The sequence below is a fragment of the Dipteris shenzhenensis genome, chromosome 30, assembly GCF_047967505.1.
Source record: "Dipteris shenzhenensis isolate YYH24624 ecotype China chromosome 30, Dip_SZ_1.0, whole genome shotgun sequence".
Taxonomy (NCBI): domain Eukaryota; kingdom Viridiplantae; phylum Streptophyta; class Polypodiopsida; order Gleicheniales; family Dipteridaceae; genus Dipteris; species Dipteris shenzhenensis.
This window is the reverse complement of record NC_141625.1, coordinates 39,430,027-39,448,229: the sequence shown is the minus strand read 5'-3', so window position 1 is coordinate 39,448,229 and position 18,203 is coordinate 39,430,027. Positions and strand designations below refer to the sequence as shown.

Here is an 18,203-nt window from a genome sequence, read left to right as displayed (position 1 = left end):
TTTCATATACTCCCTACATTGCTTGGTATCTACTCCACAATTGGCATTTCATCTTAGATGAAGCCCGCCACTAAAGATTCATCCTAAAAGGAAATTGTCACCGACTTTCGACCGCATCCCCCTTGATGTTGTTGTCATCATCACCTTGGAGTCTTCATTGTGGTTCAATCCAAATTCGGGGCCACAACGTACTCCATCCTTCATTTGCTTTGCTTGGTCCATCGCTTCATTGTTGGAACGTTCAAGATAGGAGCCCACAATGCTATGTATCAAAGTGACTCAAGTTGACCAAAAAATCAAAAGTTGGTCCCAACAAAAGAAATGAGAAGTGAAGTGCGCACAAAGTCTAGAACCGTCCTATGGATTCAATACTAACCCAGTGCAATGAAAAAGGATTGAGTTGCATTGTTATGCTAGGCAAGCAACTAAGCCACCATCCAAAATGTTGGCTTAGGTAGCGAGAGGAGAGCGCAACCAACCTTAAGAGACGTATAGCTACTAAGTGGATCCTACAAAACAACATCCACCATACCATTGGACAACTTGTTTTTCCTTTGGGTGTCTCCACCCTTATTATTGAAAGGATATCGTGCAACAAGTCTAGGAGGGCCATGTGGACTTGATACTAATCCATTGCAATAAAAAAGGATTGGGTTGCATAACAATAAAGATTTCACCACATTAAAGCCAAGCAACTGACCCAACATCCCAAACATTGGCTTAGGTGGCCAGAGGAGAGCAAAACACAGCCTTATGAAACTTGGGTAGGTACTAAGTGGTTCCTACAAATTACATCCACCGTACCATTGGGCAAGTTGTTTTTCCTTTGGATGTCTCCAACCTTGTTTAAATGTTTCACATGGCTCACCTTATGCGTTTGTTTAATAAAACCAATGCTTTTGTGATTTATCCTTCCATGCTTTCTATTCTTCACCTTTTTTTAAAAAACATACTTTGATGCTTGATTCAGAATTCTCCATAGCTTTCTGTTATGTAAGATTCTCCACATTATATTAGAACTTATGATAATTTGATCCGTAAAAAGCTAATGTTTCACCATCAAACATGATGTGGACGCAGCGTGTCTTGACAGACTAGTCACTAGTAAGCCAATCACATTTTTTTATAATGTTAACAGCTTCATGATTCCACAAGACGTCAAATGTTAATACCAGCCCTTGGAAAAAATATCAAATAACATTATAATAATCTAGTCAAGCATAAGTTTTCCTCCTTTGCAAGGTCGAAAAAATATGAATTAAAAGTCCTTAATTTTAAGGCTGCCCTACAAGTATTCTATCAATTACATCAAGAATTTGAACGCCTAGAGCATGCACAAAAGATATTAACTTCTTGCCATGATTGTGACGAATGTCTCAACCACCATTTCCATACACGTCTACAAGCAGGCCATTTTGCAACATGGGAAGATTAGAGAGAGTGCCTTCAGATGCAGGTGCTGCTAATATACCATATGCTCCTGTCGTCATTGGCAACTTGATGGCAATGTAGCTGACTAAATCTTTGCCCTTGGCTCGCTTGATCGGCCCAAATTCACAAAGGAATCAACCTGAGCATGCAATTCAGACCTTGAGATCAAATTTGACAAGCTGGACCAAAGAGTCTTCCATATCAAGCTTTTGCCTTTAAAGTCTAGAAGCTACGCAATTAAAGGATACCACGATGAAAGGAGCTGAGACCACTTTCCAGCTGGAGCTTTAAGTCAAACCAACCCAGCCATAAAATATTTTACAGATATAACAGAATGTGAACCACGCCAGCCAACAACCAAATCCTTGCAGGATTGAGTTTGGATTTTAGCATCCCTATAAATCCAGCCATCTTTCAAGCTCATCTTCTTCCTCATAACGAGGTCTGTAAGGGTCAAGATCTTCACCACTGATGCAGTTGTCAAGTTCAAGCCCATGCCGGAGTATACGCATGGAAGGGCGTTCCTGACAAAGAGCATCCAATATTGACTGGTTGAGAAGATTCCAACCAAGGCCCAGCCAGCGTAGCCTTGGAAAGTAAGGCTTCCTGAACCAGCCTGCTGACAGCAATGAGACACCTTTACAGTTCCATAGATCTAACAGCCTGAGAGTTCCACCATAGCCACGGCCTTTCAGGGTCATACTTGCCAAAGCAATGACAGATGTGTCTCCGATGCAAGAGCAATCTCGCAACCTTAGCTCAACGATTCGCATCCCACTTCGAATTAGAGTGAGTATTGCATGGTCTGTTAAGGATGGAATATTTGACAAATCTATATCTTCAAGTGTCCGTGCAATAGATCCCTCTACAAGGGCAGCTATTCCAGCATCACTGACCTTCTGGCAACCACGAATTGAAAGACGCACTAGTGGTGTCCTCCCTTTCCCCAATAATGACAACCCTTCATCACTTATGTCAAGGCCATTCAAGATTAAGATCTTCAATTTATTAAGACTTACAAGCGCTTGAAGACCATTATTTCCAACACTCCTGCAACCTCGAAGATCTAGTGTTTCAAGGCCTCTACAAAACGATAATTGTTGGATAGAACAATCATTGATTAAATTGCATGATGCTAGACTTACTGAAACCAGCCTCAACGGAGTTGCTGAAAGGTCACGAAAGGTCAAATCTGTTATTCGAGGGGTCTGAAGTAATTCAAATGTGTGCAGACTTGAAAATTTGTGTAAAATCTGCCTGCAGCTTGCATCTGAGATCCGTGAAAAACCACCCAACGTGATACTTTCTAAGTTTGTGCACTTCTCAGCCAGTAATAAAATGCCCAGATCCTCGACTCTCTTGAAAGTCGCAGGATAAAGATCCTGGCTCCGGATGAGCACAAGCCTCACTAATTTCAAGCAGGCCCCAATTTGTTGGATACCAGTATTTGTTAGATCAAATGCCATCAAAGGCTCCTCTGCTGGTTCATCTTGAAGCTCCAAATCTGAGAGGCTTGGCAAATTTTGAGATATCATTGTGACTATCAAGTCTGTGATCCTATCCAAAACCAAAGAAAGTTTCTGCAAGTTTTGGCATCTGAATGTTTTTTGTTCCACACTGTGAGGCCTTGAATGATCCAAGGTCAAACAAAACAATTGTTTGGCATTTCTTTCTGCCACATAGCCAAGATCTAGGACTTTTAGTGTAGGTGAGACAAGCCGTGGAATAGCTGCATATGCATAGGAATCTAAACAAGCCTCCTGACCCTTCAGGGATAGAGACTGCAACCATAGATGCAAAATTTCCAAGCCAGGTTTAGATCTACTGGGCATTGACAATGCCTTACCAAACAGACGCTATCCAGAGACATCAACAAGAACAAGAAAAAAATAGTACTCATTTTTTGAAGGAAAATTTCAACATCAATGCTCCTAAGAGACCAAATACAGACCTCCAGGAAAGAGCAGCATTGAAGCAAATTCTCAAGGCCTACACTATGGTTGCCAGCTCCTCGGCTATCATCTTGCCAGCCAAGCTCAAGAGTTAAGGATCTGGTTTTTAATCACCCATCAAAAAAAGCCATCAGTAGTAAAATTCGAATCTAGTCAAAACTATAGCTGCATTAAGAGCACCCACAACACGCATCAAATACTAGATATAAAACCTAACATAGCAACCCACTGAGTTTCCAAGCTTCAAACAAAGGAGATTTAATTCATCAAAAGTGATGCCAGCCATAAAGCACGACTACTTGCTTCTTTCTTGTGGTGAAAAGGTTATACACTTATAAGAGTGATATTTTCCATCAACAGATTTAAGTGTCAAAAGGTTGCTCAACGCAGAACTTTAATGATTCTCCTTTATTTTAAATCTATAAAGTATCTTCTAAAAATAAATACAATTGCACAGCAACTAATAGAAGGTCCTTAACATGAACTGTATTATAAGAATTGACCCTCCAAAACACACTGCCACAATGATACTGTATTCTAATCTTGTGATGAAGCGGAGAAACCTTGCCTGAGTTAGAAACAGCTGGAAAGGGCTACACAGGTAAATGGACTATATAAGCCCACTACCATATGATGGCTATAGCTATCTCGCATTTCACCTTATCTCTCCAACATACTCGCTCATTTGCTTTCCCATAGTCCCTCCTCATTACGGATTCTGCAAGCCAAAACCATTGAGAATTCATCAAGGGGTTAAGGCATGTGCAAAAACAAGTATGGGTATGCAAGCTGTTAAGACAGCCATTTGGCAAGACCCTCGAAGACTGCCTTTGCAAGCCTCACCAAAAATAGGGAAAGCAAGTCTATGCATGTCCAATACAGAAAGAGTGAAAAGACGCATAGACATAGGGATGCGCATGAAAAGGGGCAGCACATGGCTGTGCGGGCCCTTGGGAGGAGCCAAACCTGCATTGGCTAACACACGCATGTATACTGCTTGCAACCTTGGCAATGACCAAGTGTGAAAGAAATGGGCACGGTGCCTCTCTTTATAGCCCCCTCTAGCCCGGCTTCCCATCCCTCAACAACCAAGACCGGCCAATAGAAAGCCGACATGCCATGTGGATGACCTCAACAGCAGCTGACCTCCTATGTGGCCGACCAACAACCATGGGATGATGAGCCATGTGTATGGGCTCCCATTGCATGGGCAATGCTTGGCACACTAAATGTCAATCAAAATGTGTAATTAACACTCCTATCCCACATGCTCATTGGCTTGTTCTCATATACAAGCTTTTCGTGTTGAGCAACCAAGGACAAAAAAACTGAACAAAGGGTGAAGCATTCAGTTCCAACAACCCTCCTGCCCTTCACGTTGTCCCTCACTATCCGCTCCACTCGCCCACCGTCACTTGGAACCGTCCCCTGTAACAATTGGTGTGATGATGAGTGTAAGGCTCTATGAAGTCAACTCAAATTCAAGCCCAAGAACGAGCCTGAAACGATATGTGAGTATCATCAGTTAGATTCGAAGGAAGAAAAAGGATTTTATCCACTGAAACGAAGAGGAATTACTGAACACCTTGTTTAGCAACAACTACAAGGAATTTTCTAGAGCGACGGTCCCGTTCACTTCTCACCGATACTAAAGTCTCGCATGATTATGCACGCACACTATACGACATCCCAAATGAGCCAGCTCCTAACTCTCACATACATCTCGTCCCACTTCTTGTACACTCTTCACTAAGGGGGGTGTTAAGGATGCTGTGATGAAGCTTCATAATGGCCGTGCGAAAGATCATGAGGGTCTATGCACTGAATTCATTGCATATGGGATTAATATCCAGTGCATATGGGATTAATATCCTAGCCCCAATCCTAGTAAAGCTCTTCAATGAAGCTGTTTGCCTTGGCTTCCCATGCACCTGGACTATAAATACTATCTCACCCATCCACGAGGCAGGGATCCCATGAACCCGAGAAACTACAGGATCATCATGATCAGGCATGTCATGTCCAAGATTTATGCATCAGTGCTTGACTCTGAGGTTAGTCGATTTGCAGAGATATAGGGGTTTAGAGCATATGGACATGCCAATTTCCAACATGATAATGGGAACATGGATCACATTCTCACACTCAGATGTTTGAGGAGGCGAAGGAATGCTTACTGGTTGTTCTCCAAGCTCCACCGTGATCGTACGCATTTCCGTACAGCCTGCAACCTTGGCCCTTGAGCCCAATCGTACAATTTCAGTACAACCAAGCTGCTTGCCGTACCAAGATCCTACTGTACAGTCAGCCCTCCAGGCACCCAACTATTGAAACTTGACACAGCCTTCCACTGTCCACCTTGAGCTCTCAGCTACCTGGCCATCAGTAAGAGGAGATTCTCTAAGCTCTTGTGACCTTAGCCTTCAGGATTCGATTGAAGGAGGACCGAGGTGACTCCCTCTTATCTCTTCCATGTTATCTGTTGAATCTTGAGTCTTGAAGTTTCTTCTCATTCTGAAATTCAGATTCTCTCTCTCTCTCTCTCTCTCTCTCTCTCTCTCTCTCTCTCTCACAGATGGGAAGAAAGAAATAAGAAGAATGCGAATTTGTGGAGACACTGAAGCCTTTGGGAAAGGGGCAGTTGACTTGTAAATACACGTACTGCCCTCACAAATGGGACGGAGGACCTACCCACATAAGAGCACACTCTCTTGGGATGACAGGCCTTGGGGTTGAACCTTGCACCTCCCCCCCTGAAAATGTGAAAGACACTTGCAGAAGGTTGTAAGCAAAGGTAGGTAAAAATAAATTTGTAGAAGAGCTTGATGCAGATGTGGCTGATTTGGGAGATGCTTGGGAGAGTGGTGCTGCAAGTGCAAGTGCATCTGCACATGAACCAAAACAGAAGAAACAAAAGGCGTCAAAGGGAGCCTTGGCCAAGGGTCCCAGGCACGGAAGGATGCCTACATTGATTGCTCTTCGGCGCTTTTTCTTTGCAGAGGACATTCCTCATTGGAAGGTGAGGAGTCCATATTTTTTGGAAATGGTCCGTGCAATTGGCCAAGTTGGGCCTAGCTTTAAGCCTCCATCTTATAAATCCTTGCGCACTTCAGAGCTGAAAAATGAGGTGGTATGCATAAATCAAGAGTTGCGCAGTTTCGGGAGAAATGGAAAAAGTATGGCTGCAACATAGTGTGCGATGGCTGGTGTGACACTCGACAAAGGCCTATCATTAATATCATGGTCTCATGCATTTTTGGATCAGTCTTCTTGAAGTCTGTGGATACTAGTGGACAGTATAAATCAGGGGAATAAATTTTTGGGATATTAAAAGATGCCATTGTTGATGTTGGGCCAAATAATGTGGTGCAGGTGTGCACGGATAATACATTTAACTGCGTGCGAGTAGTAGAATTGGTAGAGGAGTGGCCTCATATTTTCTATACTAGATGCACATGCCATTGACCTCTTGTACTTTTTGATGTGACATCTAATCCTATCTACTCTCCCTTCCTCCTTTCTGCCTACGCTCACTCACACTCTCTCTCTCTCTTCCCTACTCCCTCTCTTTCCTACCTCATTCTCTCTCTCCTACCCCTTCTCCTCCCTTCTTCCCCTATCTCTCTCCCCTTCTGCTAGTCTATCCCCCTTTCTCTAAATCTGCCCCTACCCCCTTTTCTACATTGGTATCAGAGCACGACTCTGGCACCTTTACTTCCCCTTTCACCTTCATTCTGTACTTCAAGTGCACTCCATCGCCCAAGCCAAAGCCAACGTTGAGCAACCAGCGTGCAACCGCAAAGTGGTGGAAGACTCAATGTTGGGGTTAAGGCCCCGTGCCACCTCATGTACACTTTTTTGTTACAGGTTACAGTGTGAACACGGTTCACTCCGAACCGGTTCCACCCAAGTGTCTATCCTAATATATTCTTGAGGGTTGTGGTGTGCCCTTGCTTCTCGATTCACACCCACCACTCTTGTGGTCTTGGTCTAGCTCTCCTCCACTCGCTTTCGCTTCAACTGGTATCAGAGCTTTGGCTCATCATCTCTATCCTGTGTCCTCACCCTCAGCCCAGAAGTTCCCCGTCTGCTTCCCGTATCAGACTGGTGGCTTCGTCCGTACAACGTCAAGGCCCGTACAGCGTCAAGGTCCGTACGTTCCGTACAACGTGCACGACGAGGAAGTTTTGATACGGATGCTACAGCGTCAAGGTCCGTACGTTCCGTACAACGTGCACGACGAGGAAGTTCTGATACGGAAGCGTTTTATTCTGACTGCCCTACGCGTTCTTTTTTTTTGTTGGGTCGCATTCCGCTGCTGTTCTACGCCCTTCGTGGGTCGTGACCTCGCTAATCTCGTGCGTGGGAACATCCTTCTTTGAGGTATTTAAGACGTGGTTCACAGGTACACTTGACATTTGTCAAGTGGGCAGTTGGATTGTGTGACATTTGGTCACATTGGGCAGAAATTTGAGTATTTGGTGCACATCGTGGTCCATTCTCGGAAATTGTATGCAAGAAATTTGGGGCTTTTGATGCTAGAGTGCTTGTACGCACTTGCGGATGCCTATTCGACGAAATTTCTCTTCAATAGACGCCAAAACAAGGGGCTTTTGCTCAAATTGGTGTCATTGGCTGTTGTAGACAGTTTTGGAAGGGGATTCACATGTCTATGTGTCAAATGCATTGACAAAAGAGGAGATTTTGCAATCAGGTCAGTTTTGGGTAAATGCTTCTTGTTGTGGACAGCGCATTTGTACACTCTTGGAGAGTGTGAAAACTCAGTTCAGTTCTGAGTTTAGCCTTGTGACAGTGTTCATATGCCTATTTGAGGTGGGAGAGTTTGCCCAAACACCTGCTAAACAATCTGGGATATTTGTGTCACTTGATCATTCATTCTACAGTGACATTTGGTCACTTGTCAAGGCTCGGGGACCTTTGCAACAGTTTTGTACAAGTGCAGGCCAATTTTGGAAGAGATTTGGGGACTTCTAGAGTTTTTTTTTTTCCTTCTTTTACTGTTTTTTTTTACAGTTTTGGAGAGTGGACAACATTGCATTTAGTCACAGCACGTGACTTTGAGGCTCTCTGTGCCTTAGGTGTATTTATTTGCTTCTATTTGGGCTTATCATCATGTCTTCAAGCAACGAAGGCAACTATTGGAACATCGAGAAGTTGGAGGGGAATGCAAATTTCTCTTATTGGAAGAAGCAAATATACAATGTGTTGGTCCAGAAAGATCAAAATATGCCTATCAAGTATAAAGGGATCAAGCCCGATGAAGTTAGTGACCTTCAGTGGGAAACCATGAATGAGAAGGCCAAGAGTACCATTCTTTTGACCATCTCTAAGAAGATCTACTTCAATGTAGAGAATGAAGCCACCGCTTACAGCATATGGAAAAAACTTGAGTCCCTTTTCGAGAGTCAGAGTGCAGCTAGTAAAGTGTTTTGGTTGAAGAGGCTCATGAAACTAAGCATGAAAGAGGGGACAGCCCTCTCACTTCACCTCAATGAGTTTCACTCTATATTCAGCCAACTCACAAATCAGAAAATGAATTTTGATGATGAGGTGAAGGCCATTTTTCTCTTGAGTACCCTCCCTGACAGTTGGGATACTTTTGCTACAGCCATAAGCAATTCAGCCCCTGCATTCACAGGATTGTCATGCCAAGATGTGGAAAGCGCTCTTCTGCAGGAAGAGGTGAGGCGTAAGAATAGCAGTGAAAATAAGAATGCAAGTGCATTGGCTGTGGGCAGAGGTAGGCAGCAAAATAGAGGGGAAAACCAAAATAAAGGGAAATCTCGCAGTCAGTCCCGTCCTAGGAAGGACCTTGAATGCCACTACTGCCATAAGAAGGGGCATATTAAAAGGGACTGTTTTCAGCTGAAAAACAAAGGCAAGGATAAGGAAAGAAAAGAAGAGGACAAAGATGTGAAAAGAGATGCCAAAGACACCAAGGGCAAGGCTAAACTTGAGGAGCTCAATGCAGTGATTAGCAATGATGAAGATAATGACGATGTCATACTTGTTGCCTCCTCTGGTGCTAGTTCTTTTCTTGTGGCCAATGATGGCTCGTATGCACAGGATTGGCTATTAGACTCAGGTGCATCCTATCATGTTACTCCTCATGAGCAGTGGTTTGCTTCGTATGATGCAGGGAAGAAAGGATGCGTGAAACTTGGGAATGATTATGCCTGTGACGTTGTTGGCATTGGAGATGTGCATCTAAAATTCCCAAATGGTTCTGAATTTGTATTGCACAATGTGAGACATGTGCCACAGCTTAGGAAGAGCTTGATATCCACTAGGCAGCTTGATGATGCAGGGTATCTCACCCAATTTAGTCATTCTATGTGGAAGGTGCTTAAGGGAAATATGGTTGTGGCCAAGGGCTGCAAATCAAGCACCTTGTATCCATTGTATGTTGAGGGTGTTGATGCTAATGTAATCCACGTGACCGAGCAGCCACACACTTCATTGTGGCATAGCCGGTTGGGCCATATAAGCCAGAAAGGAATGAAAGTATTGTCTTCTTTGGGTTACTTGCCGAGACTTAATCTTTCTGATTTTTCAGCATGTGATCATTGTATTTATGGCAAACATAAGCAATCAGCCCATAAAAAGGCTGGAAATGTTAAGCAAGAAGTCCTAACTTTGGCACATACAGATGTATGTGAAATGCCCAACCTTTCTTTGGGCGGTGCCAAGTATTTTGTCACTTTTATTGATGATGCATCCAGGAAGATATGGGTCTATCCCATTAAGCATAAGAGTGATGTGTTCAAAGTCTTCAAGACTTGGTTGGCACTTGTTGAGAATCAGACGGGAAAGAAGCTTAAATGCCTCAGGTCTGATAATGGAGGGGAATACCTCTCAAGGGAATTTACTACATTTTGTGATGAGAAGGGGATAAAGAGGGAGTTGCCCGCTCCCTACAATCCTCCACAAAATAGCGAGGCTGAAAGGGCAAATAGGACCATTCAAGAGAGGACTCTTAGCATGCTCTCACAAGCAGGATTGACCCATGGTTTTTGGGCAGAAGCTGTTAAGACAGCAGTACATCTCATCAATAGGTCACCCAACAGGGCCTTGGATTTGAAGGTACCTGAGGAGGTGTGGTCAGGAAAGCCACCCTCTTACAAACATCTCAGGGTGTTTGGCTGCCAGGCCTTTATGCATGTCAGAAGGGAAATACGCAGCAAATTAGACCCAAAGTCACGCAAGTGTATCTTTCTTGGGTATGGAGAGATGGACCCTGAATCTCACAAGATTGTGAGGAGCAATGATGTGATTTTTCGAGAAGATGGGATGCAAAAACAGCCTATCAATACCATTGGAGTGAGAAGAGTCATTTTTGAGGACCACAAAATGCCAATCAAAATGCTGTCCAAAATGGTCAAAATCAGCAGCCACCTCCGGCTTTCAATGCTCCATATTATCCTCCACAGGAAGAGCCACAAATGCAGCCTGAGATTCAGCAAGATGTGCTTCTAGAGCAGGCTGTACAGCCCCAAAATATGCAGGAACAGCAAGCAAATCAGCCACCTAATCAAGATGGTTGGGTTAGGTGGAGCACCAGGGTGTCCCGGATGCCTGACAGGTTTGTTCCAGGGGTGAATGCACTTGATGATTACATCATGGTGACAGATTGTGGTGAACCCTCGTGCTTTAAAGAAGCCATGAAGAGGGAGGACGCAAAGAATTGGCAGAAAGCCATGGTTTCAGAGATGCAATCTCTTGAGAAGAATCAGACATGGAATCTAGTGCAGTTGCCTACAGGCCAGAAAGTCCTACCATGCAAGTGGGTTTATAGGTTGAAGATCACTCCAGGGGATGCTAAGCCCAAGTACAAAGCAAGATTAGTTGCTAAGGGGTTCAAGCAGGAAAAGGGAGTTGATTTCGATGAAATCTTTTCTCCTGTAGTCAAGATCACTACATTGAGGACTGTTTTAGCTTTGGTTGCTTGTCAGGACATGGATCTTGTCCAAATGGACGTGAAGACGGTCTTCCTTCATGGAGACCTTCACGAGGATATTTATATGCAGCAACCAGAGGGATATCAAGTCAAGGGAAAAGAAGGGCTTGTATGCAAATTGCAGAAGAGTCTTTATGGGCTCAAGCAGGCACCCAGAGAGTGGTATCACAAGTTTGATGCTTTCATGAAAGCACAAGGATTCAGACGGTCTGATCATGATCATTGTCTCTACACTAAGAAGGCAAGAGATGGTAGTCTTCTTATACTCATTCTTTATGTAAATGATATGCTTATTGCTAGGAAGTCATCTATTGATATGAATGCTTTGAAGGCAAAACTGCACAAAACCTTCGACATGAAGGATCTTGGTGATGCAAATCACATTCTTGGTATGCGGATTGTGAGGAATAGGTCAAAGGGTTTACTCTATCTTTCTCAAAAAGAGTACATTGGCAAAGTTCTGGAGAGGTTCAATATGGATAAGGGGAAGGCTTTGAGCACACCCTTGCCACCATATTTGAAACTCAGCCAAAAGGACAGCCCTCAGTCAAATGATGAAAGGGCTCAGATGGCCAAGGTTCCTTATGCTTCTGCATGTGGCAGTCTAATGTATGCCATGGTTGCTACTAGACCAGATATTGCTTTTGCAGTGGGAGTGGTCAGTAGATATATGGCTAACCCCGGTAAGAGGCATTGGGAGGCAATTAAGGGTATATTGAGATACCTTAAGGGGTCTCAAGATGTGTGCATATGTTTTGGCAAGCAAGATGTAGAAGTGCATGGATACACAGATTCAGATTATGCAGGGCATGCAGACAACCGTAAGTCCACCACGGGCTATGTGTTTACTTTCACAGGTGGTGCTATTTCATGGATATCCACATTACAGAGATGCACAGCATTGTCTACCACGGAGGCAGAGTATATTGCAGCCACTGAGGCTTGCAAGGAGGCCATATGGCTTTAGAACTTGTCAAAATCCATACTGATGATAACCCTGCGGATCTTTTCACCAAGATCTTGCCAGCAGAGCGGTTTGCACATTGCAGGGCACTGATGGGTGTTGGATAGGCCATATCTCATGTTTTGGCCTTGTACATTCTATATGTACTTTCTGTAATTTCTGATTTTTTGAGGCACATTGCCTTCAGGTGGGAGGTTGTTGGGGTTAAGGCCCTGTGCCACCTCATGTACACTTTTTTGTTACAGGTTACAGTGTGAACACGGTTCACTCCGAACCGGTTCCACCCAAGTGTCTATCCTAATATATTCTTGAGGGTTGTGGTGTGCCCTTGCTTCTCGATTCACACCCACCACTCTTGTGGTCTTGGTCTTGCTCTCCTCCACTCGCTTTCGCTTCACTCAACAAAATTTCAACGGAACACATGTCCATGGAACGAACTGTGGGTTGCGCTTACTGTGGTGGTGTCTCTGACGTAGTTGCGTAGCCCTCTATTGGCTGGCCATACGACGAACTACTCCAGAGTCCAAGCAGGCCCAAATCTGTAAATGGGGAGCTGAAGATGGGCATTCGACGAACCAGCCCCAAATCTTCCTCTGTCGCCGCTGCCTTTCCTGCAACCACGCGCAACAGCCCAAGAACACACCGTTAGCCATCCGTGACTAGCTTGACCATGAGGCCGTCACACTCGTCGCTGCTGCTCAGCCACCCCCGCCACGCCCCACCGCGTTCTCTTCGTCGTCCTTCCGTCGCCTTGGCGGCGCCACCGTCGCCCGTCCCGCCTGCAAAGAAAAACCTTAGCATGTTCTTCTTCCTAAGGTTCAGTTAGCTAGGGTTAGTTGGGTTGGGCTAGGTTAGTTGGTTGGTTAGGTTAGGTCTAGCTAGTTAGTGGGTTGAGTTACTTTGTTGGATTTAGGTTCAATTAGTTGGCTAAGTTAGGTTAGTGCTAACTAGGGTTAAATGGTCTAGTTAAATTACCTTAGGTCAATGTCCTAACTGTCTTACCAGTCATAGGTTAGGAGTCCTATCTGTCTTAGGTGACTTAGGGAACCCCCCCCCCCCCACACACACACACACAAAAAAATCACTTTTCAGCCTCTTTTTAGGCGCCTTTCAGAGCCGTTTGAAGCCATTTTGGCTCCGTTTCTAAGCTTCTTCCACAACCTTTCTTCTGAGCCTCTCCATCAACATTTTCGTGTTTTCCACACACTATCTCAAGTGCTCATTACAGCAGGGTTTTGCTATCCGTTTCTCCTTGCCTACATTCGAGCTCCTCTCTCCAGGGCCAGTCACCGTGGCACAAAGTGTGTCCCTCGTGATATATTGCATGACACTAATGAGGCTGCTCAGTATGAGCAAGTGCCTGCCACAATGGTTGCATCCACTCGTGGTGTAGAGGTTCTTACCACTCAGCCTCTCTCTCCTGCATCCCGGAAAGTGCAAGCAGCGCAAACACAGTTTCTAGATGCCCTTTCCTCTATGCTCCAAGGTGCTTTCCGCTAGATAGGACAGGAGTTCAGCCATGGCTATGCAAGATACTGCTCTTGTCCAGATGGGACAGTAGATTGGTCAGCAAATCACATCTACCATTGTTATGCAAGATAAGGTAAGCAGCCCGCACCCCAGCACGGGGACCATTCAAATAGTCAAGATGTTGTCTACTCCACACAGGGGTTTTATGGCAGATGCCCGTCGCGCCTATGAGCATCAATCTTCTGGACCATTGCATGCACCCCAGCTTGGGGTACCAAAAGAAGGAATAGGTAGCTTCCAAAGAATATAGAACAATTAGTATACATCCATACTAATTTGCGACTGATCTCAAAAATCAAGGAAAGGGGATTTGAGAAGATAGAAGTGACCTTGGAAATGATCAACAAGGAGAAGGATGATGAGAGGCTGCTTGTCTTGCAAGAGACTACAGAGGGAGAAGAGGCGATTCCAGCCGGACCATCCCCTCTTGTTATAGGAAGGATGAATGTTGCTGCAGCTTCAAGCAGCTCCAATATTTTGGAGTCCCATGGCGAGGCAGATGAGATTGACAGTGGTGAGGATGAGGATGATGATGATGAGGAGGAGGAGGAGGAGGAGGAGGAGGGCACTTATGCTGATGATGATGAAGATGAGGCACAGGATGAGGATGCACCTCGAAGCTTGAGCCTCATCAGTTGTGATGCATTTCAGTTTTGTTTCCTGGCTGTGGCAGCATGCAGGCTGGCAGCCTTTTCAGTTTGTTCTATGATGTTTTCCAGCTTGCCTTTGATGTAGTACCTGAAGCCTACAAGGCCCAAGCTTCTTTCACTTTTCTAGTATCTACTATCTACTACTTGCTACCTTTGATGATTGATCGTGATGTTTCGGTGTCTATCACTACGTATCAGATGACAGAATCCAGTCCTGGACTCTTCCATGAATCATGATTCATGATTTATGACTTTAACATCAATAAAAGTTTGAAGTTTGAAGTTTGAAGTTGAAAGTTTTGTAGTTCTCTCTCGAGTAAATGTGTACAATCTATATTTTTCTGCTTTTTTTGGGGTAAAATTAGGGTCATGTATGATTCAGCCCCGGGGGCTGAACCATACTCCAATCATACGTATGCCTATGGTCACGTATGGAAAAAACTGTGCTTGGAGATTATCTTCTCCGGACCTATTTTCACCATGAGACAGGCGATGCAGGCTTGCTTGAGTAGAGGGCACGCCTCACTGGCCAGACTAGAGACGTAGTGCTTTCGCTAGGACAATCGGACCAAATGCTTACTTTTTGACTCCTTGGTCTGACGAGCGGAGATGTATGGCTACCCTTGTTGGGGGCCAGATCTATCAGATACTGAGTGGGCGAGCGTGGAGCGACTATAAGTACTCATGTTATCACGGATGATTCCCAGTAAGCCAACAGTTCCTCACCAGATCATACCTTAGTCGATCCAAATGCATCACTTTGAACTCATATGGCCCCCTTTCCGTGCAGAAGGTTGCCGATGAGGAGAGAATACGGAGTTGTTCAAGGGCTCCTACATCTACACGGTGACAAGACTGAGCGGGTAGTAGTCAAAGCATTAGTGAAGCCGGACTAGAGGGGATGAAAAGGGTCGCATGCGTGTGAACTGTGTCCAAGGCTCGGCCCTTGCAACTTGATGGAGGAAGAAGGGCATTTTCAAATATAGATAAGAAGGAATCAACAGCTGGAGGATTGAACAATAGAAGGGAGTGAGAGAAAGGAGGAAGAGAGAGAGAGAGAGAGAGAGAGAGAGAGTGGACAGAAGTGAAGGAAGCAAGAGGGAGCTTGTAGATTCGATAAGAAAGGTCTACATAAAAATTCCCACACAAGAGGGAAAATCGGACTCATGTAGTCCCTGCTATTATCTCCCCTTTCGCTCTCTCAACTCCCCTTTTTGCCCCTAGCCCTTTTATTACGGAGTGTAAATCGCTACCCTCGCAAAAGGTGGAGAGCAATATCGAGTGTAAATCGCTACCCTCGCAAAAGGTGGAGAGCAATATCACTCAAACTAAGAAGACCAACGTATTGAATTCGCTGAAAATAACCCCAAGGTATGTGAATTCGTAAAATATGGCTTCACACAAAACGGTTTATCAATCATGTTGGAATTGGGGCGTTCCACGCTCAACCACATGCATGGGCCCTCATGCACGCACTAGTTTGTGCATGTTTCTTCATTTATGACCACTACCTACTTCAGGAGCCAATCGAATGTTCCTTCTTGCCTTCTACACGGAAGCAAAAGAAAGAATTCACACAAGGCAAGCCTGGCCTTGCTCCAAACCTCGTGACCATTCAAACATCTGTGAGGCCAACTTCAGTTCGTTGTATAATGGCAACCGTTTATTCCATAATTACTTTCATACAAAGGTCAACTCTCAATTAATGGTTTTAAATCCCGCCCCTTTAGCTGCATAACGCTTGAAGGTCTCGGTTCGATGGTATTTTTTAGTGAAAAGCCTCTTTACGAAAAGATAAACACGTCGAAGACACGGAACAAAAGGGGAATGGGCAGCAATGCTTACCGCAGACTAGGGCAGCGATGTCCTATTTCCGAGAGAAGAATCGGGGAGAAGTGATCACAGTTTTGAAGATAAAGCTCTTGAAGATGCGGTTGTGCGATAAAGCCTAAGGCCAGATCATCCAGATGACTGCAATCTAGCTTGAGGCTGCGCAGCTGGGAGTTGCAATCAAGGAGCCGCTTCAATTCATCGTTCCTGGGAGCAAGCTCCTGCAGGATAACCAAACGTAAGTTAAGTTCACTGCTATTTATTGATCCTTTGATTGGAGAAACAGATGTTACTGAGCAAGGAGAACTGACCAAGAGATGAAAATTCTCCAAATGTGGAATGATTTGAGAGGCACAAAGCCAGAGAAGGCGGCACGATGCGGCGGCAGAACAGAGGGAGGGGACATCGAGGCGGGAGAGGATACTTTGCAGCACTGCGTAAGGCAGGGCGTCGAGCCCAATCATATCGCAAGGAAGCCAAAATTCGGCAAAAAATCTCTGCTTTCAGAACCTGCACCACAAAATCAGCGACAATTTCCTTACCAAAATCAGCTCTGTGAAGCAGGAAACTAACGTGGGAGAGGCATTCTGGATGAGCGATCCACAGAAGCTATCAAGAAATTTACCCTAATTGCTCAGCCATAGCCACAGCCATAGCCAGACATTGCCATCGCCATAGCCATAGCCATAGCCATAGCTACCACCATAGCCATAGGACCCTCTCTCTCAAGACGCTACACTTTTTAGAATTTTTTGGCTTGCCACGAGGGTCGAAGAAGCGAAATTCATTTCGAGCCTTTTTGGCCTGCCCTTGGGGAGCCTTAGCAATCGTTGAACTATGGGAAAGCAAACATTCACAATTTTCTATTTTCCTGTTTTCATTGTTGCGTGTAATTATTTGGTTGGTCCAATAATAGCTACCACTTCACTAGTCTTAACTCCCACCTTTCTGGCGACAGTCTGCCAGTGATATGGCATCGCTTCCTCAATGCTGCTGCGTGTCTTCATTGATTTGCATGGCAGAGAATATCGTTTGCCATTCGTGCCTTCATTCGTTTTCCAAGTCGTTTTCCTGCCTTGATTCGTTTTCCTTCATTTGATTCATTTCACGATCGCAGAGGCGTATTGTGTTCGTTTCCCTTCATACGATTCGTTTCCCGATTGCAGAGGCATGTGTCTACGCTTCTGCAATAGAGACGTATTGCCGCTACGCTTCTACAACAAACCTATGCAGTAGGTTGTTGTTCGCTTTTATTGTAGATTGTGTTTCTTTTGCAAAGGAAGATTATGCTGGGCCTGCTTGGCTCTGTGCGCTATTCAGTGATCATTCTACGAAGGCTATAATCAACGTTGAGATATTATGGTGCTATTGATTATTGGCAGATTCATTCGGCGCTGCTTCGTCGTTATGCACTTACCTCTCATTAGCATTATTTTCGTGAGGTGTGGAGAAGAATCTCGTGCTCCTCAGTAATTGCTCGTCCGAGCTCATGCCTTTCTTGTTGTATATTGACTATTCTATATATTGAGGTGCATGGCACAAGATTTTGTACACACTCGACGTGCAAACTCTATTTTGGCTTCATGGCTGGAGTGGACGGTTCCTTCGAGTACATGGACACAGATAGTGGCGTTTTCGAGAGAGGTGTACTGCCATGCATCACCGATTTTCTTCTCTTCGCTTCCTTCGCTTCTTTTCTTCTTTAATCTTCAACTTTGGATTTACGAAATCATGAAGTGCTTGTGTCTGGCATCCGTCCTCTCATTTATTTCTACTTCGCTTATGTTGTGTTCCTCTGTACGCATTCATAAGATTTACTTCAACTGATGTGCATTCGTTTTTCTCACAGGACTTGCGAAACTTTGTCC

The 18,203-nt window shown here is 44.6% G+C and overlaps 1 protein-coding gene across 1 annotated transcript; it reads right to left on the bottom strand.

The window, feature by feature from the left end:
- Positions 1–1,192: 1,192 nt before the first annotated feature.
- Positions 1,193–17,097, bottom strand: LOC147882095 (F-box/LRR-repeat protein 10-like). Its single transcript, XM_087401965.1, has 5 exons — positions 16,961–17,097; positions 16,647–16,845; positions 16,351–16,556; positions 3,383–3,482; positions 1,193–3,212 (listed from the first exon to the last, which is right to left on the bottom strand). Exons 2-5 carry the CDS (start codon positions 16,797–16,799, stop codon positions 1,827–1,829), a joined length of 1,845 nt encoding a protein of 614 aa, XP_087258091.1. The 5' UTR covers positions 16,800–16,845; positions 16,961–17,097; the 3' UTR covers positions 1,193–1,826.
- Between the last annotated feature and the right edge of the window lie 1,106 nt (positions 17,098–18,203).

Coding starts and splice junctions, on each gene's coding strand:
- LOC147882095 (XM_087401965.1), bottom strand. CDS start 16,799: ATGATTGGGCTCGACGCCCTGCCTTACGCAGTGCTGCAAAGTATCCTC. Junction 16,557..16,646: donor TGGAGAATTTTCATCTCTTG/GTCAGTTCTCCT, acceptor GTTATCCTGCAG/GAGCTTGCTCCCAGGAACGA. Junction 3,213..3,382: donor AATGCTGCTCTTTCCTGGAG/GTCTGTATTTGG, acceptor CTATGGTTGCAG/TCTCTATCCCTGAAGGGTCA.